This window comes from Camelina sativa, chromosome 7 (genome assembly GCF_000633955.1).
Source record: "Camelina sativa cultivar DH55 chromosome 7, Cs, whole genome shotgun sequence".
Classification (NCBI taxonomy): Eukaryota; Viridiplantae; Streptophyta; class Magnoliopsida; order Brassicales; family Brassicaceae; genus Camelina; species Camelina sativa.
The window spans coordinates 24,909,463-24,918,028 of NC_025691.1; the positions used below are offsets into that span (position 1 = coordinate 24,909,463).

At 33.1% G+C, this 8,566-nt stretch overlaps 2 protein-coding genes across 2 annotated transcripts in view; one reads left to right on the forward strand and one right to left on the reverse strand.

The window, feature by feature from the left end:
- LOC104702450 (putative F-box protein At1g76830) lies at window positions 3,527-4,873 on the forward strand. The gene has a single exon (XM_010418305.1). It carries the CDS (start codon window positions 3,551-3,553, stop codon window positions 4,697-4,699), a length of 1,149 nt encoding a protein of 382 aa, XP_010416607.1. The 5' UTR covers window positions 3,527-3,550; the 3' UTR covers window positions 4,700-4,873.
- LOC104702451 (eukaryotic translation initiation factor 5B-like) overlaps window positions 5,451-8,566 on the reverse strand; it is a gene marked incomplete in the record, with an annotated part of 11,192 nt that continues 8,076 nt past the window's right edge. The window contains 11 exon segments of the mRNA XM_019227862.1: window positions 5,451-5,871; window positions 5,973-6,089; window positions 6,217-6,336; window positions 6,435-6,992; window positions 7,104-7,163; window positions 7,292-7,357; window positions 7,461-7,571; window positions 7,660-7,750; window positions 7,844-7,944; window positions 8,048-8,155; window positions 8,244-8,566. Of these exon segments, the coding sequence (XP_019083407.1) occupies window positions 5,806-5,871; window positions 5,973-6,089; window positions 6,217-6,336; window positions 6,435-6,992; window positions 7,104-7,163; window positions 7,292-7,357; window positions 7,461-7,571; window positions 7,660-7,750; window positions 7,844-7,944; window positions 8,048-8,155; window positions 8,244-8,566 (1,721 nt within the window).

The window sequence follows — 8,566 nt, forward strand, 5'->3', positions numbered from 1 at the left end:
TAAAGTATGGTTTCAAAAGTTACTAATTCATAAGATCGCGACATGTGTCAAAATCTTATTATGTTGTAGATTATTAAAATAACAATTAAAAGTTATATTAAATTATACAATTTTGTAATTTTAAATAAAAAGGAATCGTCTACGTTATATTGAATTCCTTGGACTAATCTTTTAAAAAAAAGAATTTATCCTAAAATTTTTACAATAATTAAACTTATACAAAACAATCATATGTTGCTTGAATTCCTTGGCCTAATCTTCAAAGAAAAATAATTTAAATATAAAGATATGTATTCTCTCAGATCTTTGTCATATATATAGAGAGGAATACGGATTGTGACAGTATTAATTTTAAAAATTAAATATCAAAGTTAGTAACTCATCATATCGTGACATGTGTTAATTTTAACGATCATAAATCACAGTTTTCAAGCTTGGTAAAACAAAGAATAAGATAATTGTAATCTTACTATACTTCAATTTTTTTGTTAATCCTAAAAATAAAATAATTTTAAATACACCCCTCTATATCTTATTATATAAAGTATGGTTTCAAATTTACTAATTCATAAGATCGCGACTTGTGTCAAAATCTTATTATGTTGTATATTATTAAAATAATAATTAAAAATTATATTAAATTATACAATTTTAAAATTTTAAAGAAAAATGAATTGTCTACGTTATATTGAATTCCTTGACCTAATCAAAAAAAAAAGAATTTATTCTTAAAATTTTACAATAATTAAACTTATATAAAACAATCATACGTTACTTGAATTCCTTGGCCTAATCTTAAAAGAAAAAGAATTTAAATATAAAGATATGTATTCTAGATCTGTCATATATATAGAGAGGAATACGTCATTCCGATGTATCACACTCAATTAGAATTTTCAAACATGAGCACTACAGATGGAAACCAAAGCTGTGAAAATAATGAAAAGTCAGCCAAGAAAAAGAATAGAACCATTATGAATAATGATCAGATTGTTACGATGGAGAAGTCGCTTACCGATGAACCTCATATGCGACTGAAACTAGCTAAACTTCAGGTATGAGTCGACAAACTAAATCAATGCGTAAATATAAAACTCATATTCAGCTTCACATACATATTTTTCATAATTGACTAATATTATTTAACAAAATATAAGGACTCCAGCTTACAACTATGCAGCTAAGAAATTGGTAAACAACTTTTAATTTTTAACTTTTTCTCTTTTTTTCAAGACATTTTCATCTAACAAAAACATATATTTCAGGATTTATTACAAACAATCAAAAGAAGTTGAAACTAGCAAACATTTGAACCATCAAATTTAACCACATATATCTTGCAAGCGAATCTAACAGATATTTTACGCTTATTATATTATATGTGTTTTTTCAATTAGATTTTGACATGTATAAACAAAAAAAACAATTTATTAAGCATGTATATTATAATTCAAGAAATAGTGAATAACAAATCTAAAAAAATAACATAAGTTATGTCAAAAGAATCATTATTTTTGAAACATAATAGGAATAGCTAATTAAGAAAATAACATTATATCTACAGAAAATTTACATGTTTATATCAAAAGCTCTAATCTTTGATTTTTTTTTCTGATATAATTTTGCCGATCTATTTTGGGTCTTTTATTTGTGCGGGTTCTTCAATGGAAGCTATCAGATGCAATGAAATGGAATCAATGTATATAAAGCCCGCTAAATTAATCGAGGATGGAGACACTGATGAAGGTTCCAAAAATAATTCTACAGTTAGTAGCGTTATAAGTTTTAAAGATTAGTCGGTGGTTGATGTATTTGGTAGCGATTTTGTAATTTGGAAAGTTGGAACGATAAACCGTTTTAAAATTGGTTTCAAACCTGATTTATGTGGTTTTCTATCGAATTTGGTTCGTAAACAGTTTAAATCCAGGTATATAGAGAAATATATGAGAACTTTTGATTCAGATAGAAACAGGTTGAGAACTTACGATTCGAGAATATTTGAGATGAGGTCATAGTTCTAAGTAGTTTTGGTACAATGCGATACTTCTGAGGAGTAAATAAGACATTGGTCCTTAACGTGATTATGACATATATCATGTTTTGGATTATTTATAAAGTTTTTATTTTGTATATTTGAATTATCTAAGGTTTTATATATATCATCATGATTATAATATTCAAATTTTTATTTTTATTATGTGATATTAACTTTCTTTCAATTTCTCAACTTTAATTGGGTTGGTCATAAAATCATTGTAATAGAGTAGATAACTTTCACCAATTGTTCATCCAAAATATCTTTAGAGTAAAAAAATTAATGGTTAAAGAAATTATGCCATAATACAATTTTAATAATTATAAGAACTATAATAATACCAAGCAACATAAAATTTGTTTAAAAGACATTTTATAGATGGTGATAAAGAGCTTACTTTAACAATAAAATAATTTTGGGTTTAAGAGCATATTTTTAATGGTAAAACATACAGTAAAATTGTATGTGGTTACTACACTATATGTTGTTTTGATGAATTCTTTGCATGTAAAATATTTTGTAATAAGTTGTGAAACGTTTTTGAAATTTGACAGTAATAATATTTTTAATGATGAGTATTTGGCAAAAGTTTTGGTAAGGGTATAATTTAGCTTTAGATTATTGTAATAATTGTTATAATATATTAAAAATATATAAATATAAATAAGTGTATGAAGGTAAATACAAATATGATTTTGGTGAAGTATAATTTAGCTTTATATTATTGTAATAATTGTTATAATATATAAAAATTATAAATAAATGTATGAAGCTACAAATATGATTTTTTCTCTAACTAAAATTATTTATATTTTTACTTCAATAAAAAAAAATTCTTTTTATATTTTTTGAAAATTGTTTAGTATTTAGGATTTATTCTCTTCAACAATCTCAATATCCGCATGATGTGGAAGCCCTTATCTAATTATAATATAAATAAAAGGAATTTTAACTCGTGCTTCCCTAGCGTAGTTCAATTGTAATTGAAGAACTAAAACATAAGAGGAAATAAAGTCTGTCAGTTTTGATGCATATCTCAATAATATTAATTGGCTTTAATTATTCTACAAAAATCCATCATACTTTGCGTGTGATTTCAATCCTCTTCTCTGTACAAAGAGAGGTAAAACTAAAACCTTCTACAAATATCAAAATTTTCACGTGGGATCGACTGCATTCGAAGAACTGAAAATATACAGAGGAACTAAATTAAAATCTGTCAATTTTAAACGTGGGAAACCATTTCTTCTTCTTGCAACTGTGTGTACAAAGAAACTTAATCTGTCAGTTTAACAAATATATTAAATGCTTGACGTCTAATCTCTGCACCAACGAATTTCTTCTTTTGGTTTAATTTTAGGTGTAAATATGTAATTAGCATGAAATTTAAATTAAAAGATGGAGTCGTTTAAAGGCTCTCTAATTAAGATTTTCTATAAATTCCTCAACTCTCTCACTCAACTTTCACAACATACATACAGTATACGAAAATATCATAATTAAAGAAAAAAGAAAATGGAGGGAAAAACTTTCGAAAGTCTTCCTGAAGATATCAAAAGGAAGATTCTGATACGGATGTCTCCCAACTCCCTGGTGAAATGCATCAGCGTCTCGAAGCAATTGGCAGCTACGATCCGTACGAAAAGCTTCAAAGAACACTACTTGAGGCGATCCATGGCAAGGCCCCGAGTGTTGTTCGTCACCATGGACGACAAGGACGCGACAACACCTAGCGAATATCAAGTGTTGTTTCGTTCTTTTCATCAAGACCAGAAATCTGGTGAACAACGTCACATGATCAGCATCTCACTACAAGGAGAATTTATGTTTTCTCCACCGGTCCGAGGTTTGATATGTCTTCAAGAACGAGATAAAAATAGGGTTGTGATTTGCAATCCGGGCACGATGAAGTTCCGGAATTTACCAATGGTCGAAGCGGATAAAACAACAAAGATAATAACCCAGTTCGGATACGATGAAGGAGAGGATGAATCTAAGGTGTTATGTAGAAAGACAAAACCCAAAACTCCTTGGGAGAATGAATTTCAGGTTTTGACGGTGGGAGTGGGACCGGGTGATCAAGAACCTTGGAGAAGAATCGTATGCAATGTTCCTCATACTCCCGTTCGTGATGGAGTATGTGACAGAGGAGTTTTGTATTATCTTGCTAGTAAATCTGATAAGTCGAAGATCATAATGAGCTTCGACGTCAGGAATGAAAACTTTCGTCTCAGTCCATCACCTCAAGAAGTCGATCTGAATAAAGGTTTCTGGAAATTTGTCAATAACGACGGGAAACCTGAACTAGTGGATGAAACAAATGCTTTCGTTTACGAACCCAGCGGCGGCGATGCTTATCTTGAAACGTGGGTTTTGCATGGCTATTCAGAATGGTCCAAAAACAGCATACTGATTCGTAACTGGAGAGGCTACGCTGAGGATGAAAAAAAGCATGTATATCGTTTCCGGGGTACCACAAGAACAAAGCAACTTGTTTTCGCACCAATAATGGTTAACGAAGAGGGATCACTCGTTGTGATCTATTACGATACACCTACAGAGACATTCACAAGATCTATGGTTCAACTTTTGGGCGGAGGTGATGATGAGTTCCGTTTTGTGCAAACCTTCTTGCATCATGTCGATAGTCCTATGCTTATATGAAGATCAAGAGTTGGTCAGTACTCATCATTATCAGAAACTGGTTGGTTGCTTAAATATATTTAAGAATTCTCTAAGTATTACTATTATAGTACTAAGTTTATTTTTATTGGGAGCACTGGATCAGTGTTCGTTTCCATTTCTATTATCGTTGATATGCTATATGATAATTTTTCTTTTTCCCAGCTGGTATTATTGGGATTAATGTTCGTTTTCAACTCTATTGTCGTTCATCTTCTTTCTTTATAATTAGATAATAAATGTTTATGATTGCATTTATGTTTTATTCAGTTCTTTTCACCTAACACGAAATCACATTTAACTCGTACAACAAAACAAACATTACCCATGTGATTTAATATATCGGAATATATGTACATGGTGACTGTAAGGGAGAAAAGAAAAAATAATAACCGGAAAAGAAACGAAAGAAAAAAGAGAAATAAAGGAAAGCCTTTGCCTCCCATTTATGTTGTTTAACTATAAGGGCGATGCAGTGTATTTTGGAAGTGAAGAGACTCCATAAAAGGAGGAGCAGCTTGCTTTTAGTTACTACACGAGTCCCATATAAATTATTATTACGAATACTGTATAAAGACATTTCTCAACAAAAACAATATCTTCTGTTATGATGAGTTTTAAAGCCTTTGGCTAAAAACCCTCATTCTGTATTGATATCGGATGTGATTTTTCAATTTTGCAACCATTTTTCTAAAACCAAAACTCAAGTTTTAACACCACATAGACAACACAATTAGACACAAATGTTTTTATTGGATTACTTTTCCTTAGTCAACAAAAATGGAAAGAAGTCAAAAAGGCATATAAGGATGATGATATTTGTATATCTCAAAGACTCAAAAGGCTTTTCTTTCCCTGCAATTTTGCCAGCATGAAGGTTGATGAACCAATTATTCAGCACTTTCTCAGGGAGAAGGACCTAAAAAGAAAAAGAAAAAAAAAAAGCAAAAACAAAACACGCTTTTGTCTCTCTTTAATCTCTATCTTCTGTGAATGCTTCGGTTAGAAGCAGGCAGATGAATTTGTTTCTTCTGCATCGACGCAGACACGGCATAACAAGGCGTGTGAGTGTTTGAAGCTCAGGGAATCTACTGTATCTTGAAGATGTTCTTCAGTTTCACAACTAACTTCCACTCATCAAACTCTAATTCATCCTGCAATTAATTTGGGTTTGATTTTTAGATCAAATTTGTTGTTAAAATGATGATGATATGCGGGAAAACACAGGAGGGGAAACAACTTCTTCTCCACTTACCCGGTAATCCTTTTTGAGTATGTCAATAGATCTCCTCGAAATGTGACTCACAAGTTCATCTTCCATGTCAAAGTGCCTTCCAAACATCTTCTGCTCTTCCGCATTCGAACCAACAATCTGTATACCAAAGAAAGCATCGATAGAAGGTGAATAATGCATGAAGCTGAAACAGCAGCAAACGATACCTCTTTTCTCTCCGTATACAAAAGATTTGCAAGCTTGTTAAACAGAATGATCCCATTACCTTTATCGCCACCTTGTTGCCCTTCCTTGCATAGTCAACAGGCTTGTGGTTGTTCTCAATAGATGCAATGCGGCCAATATCTATGAACTCTCTGCCTGGGACACAAATGGGGGTCCCAATCTAAAAACAAACAAGACAGATAAGAAAGTGTGAACCCTAGGACTTGCGTCAACATGTGCGAGAGTTACAGAGAATGTTGGAAATAAAAAATATGATACCTTAAGTATACCCTCGACGACATCAACTCCAAGGACTATTGGGTCTTTCTTATTGAACACACAGTTAGGTAAAATCTGAAGGACACAAGGGAAGACTGCTTCCTCGGCTGATTCCTTCTTTTTCTCCTCTTTGATTTTCTCAATGTAAGCCTTATATAGATCGAATAGATGATAGATGATATCAGCGCAGAAAATTTTAACTCCCATATCCTCAGCAAGCTCACTAGCCTCTGTAGTCACTTTAACGTCAAAAGCCAAAATCGTAGCATATTCCTTTTTCCTCTCCAGCATAACTCCCGCCTTCATTATATCCTTCTTATGCACAGGCCCAATGCCAATACCACTGACTGGTATCTTTACAGCTGGGGACTTCAGGTACTCAAGCAATGCTTCTAATGACCCTAATGTAGACGCTTGGACATAGACTCCTTCACCACCTATGTCAATCCTACTCAAAACTGACTCCATATCTTCCATAGCAGACTCCTTAATTGCCTCGATGTCATCATCAGGTCCAACCACATGCAGGGCAGTACCAGCAATTGCGTGTTCAAGGCCCTTTAAAACACAACCCAACATTAGGAAACAATATCCTGGATGTCATCTAACATTCGTATATTTAAAACCAGAGGCTAGCAACTAAGATTGTTCTAGTGTCAGTCCAATCACCTGGGCAGTAATCTTGATACCCTGTGCAGCCTTTATTTCTTTGTAATGCAGATAAGTACCCTGAAACATCAGACCATGAATTCTCATAGTGTATAAAAACGGAACATAGGTAGCTACTAGCATGAACCATATTTCTGGACGAATATTCAGTAACAAACTGAGCCACATGAAGTGCAAACCGAAAGTACCTTCACCCGTAACTCCTTCATTGGATGAGGAGTCAGTAATGCTCTAATCGTTGTGACAATAGGTCCCTACAATATGAGGAAGAAAATGATATTACTTTCTAAGTTCTATATATGTATACCCAATAGGTGCCATCGCTTGTTTGAGTTTGGATCATAAGTTTTTACTTGCCTGTAGCCCACAAACGACGATTTTATCACCTTCATGGAGTTCACCATTTACCAACACAACATCAATCGTTGTTCCATGGCCTTCAATAACTTTGACCTCCAGGACAGTACACTGTTCGACAATTTCAAGAAAAAATCAGAATTCTCAATGCTGAAGCATTGCAGAAACAAGTATTACCTAAAAGAGAGAGGAGAGAGACCTGCACTTCGTCGATATATGTAAGTCTCTCAACCATTGTTTTCTGAGCCCATTGAACCAACAACAGCAAGAGATCTGGGATCCCTTCCCCACTGAAATATCAAAAACCAAAGTTACCCAACTATTTAGGATGAATAACTTGTCTGTTATGCTGTAATTTACAAACAGTAAACAAAGATTCATACCTAAGAGCACTAGTAGGAACAATACTGTAAGTTTCTCCCATTTCTTTATTCTTGTAATAAAGCTCAGTGTTGAGTCCTTGCTCCTGGAACTGGTTTTTAACCTGGAATACCAATGGAACAACATAATTTGAACAACTTGAACACAAAGTGATATACATAAGATACTCATGTTAAATTCATTTGTAACATGTACGTATAACTTACCTTTTTCAGTTCCTCGTTAAATTCATATATAACATCTTTAGGTTGTTGCTTCATTGATTTCACGATGGGAGCATTCTTGCATTTTTGCCATCCATATAGCCTATCCACCTGTGTAAGTTGAAAATTTTATTTTCCATAGAAGTATTTACAGCAGAGAACAAAAATCCCATCCTAGCAGAATGAAAAGCAGTCTCACCTTATTCAATGCAATAATGAACTCTGTATTCCTCATTCTCAAAAGATTTAGCGATTCTATGGTCTGTGGCTCTAACCCAGACTTTATATCAACCACCAAAATTGCAAGGTCACACAAACTTGAACCTCTTGACCGCAGATTCGTGAAGGACTCGTGGCCAGGTGTATCAATAACCAATAGACCTGGCACTTTGAGTCTTGCATCAGCTTTCAGTTCCCTGGTCCTCTCTCGGATGTTTTCCGCAGGGAAATATGTTGCACCAATCTGCTGAGTAATACCTCCAGCCTCGCCTTCCTGTACATTTGTTCCTCTGATGCAATCCA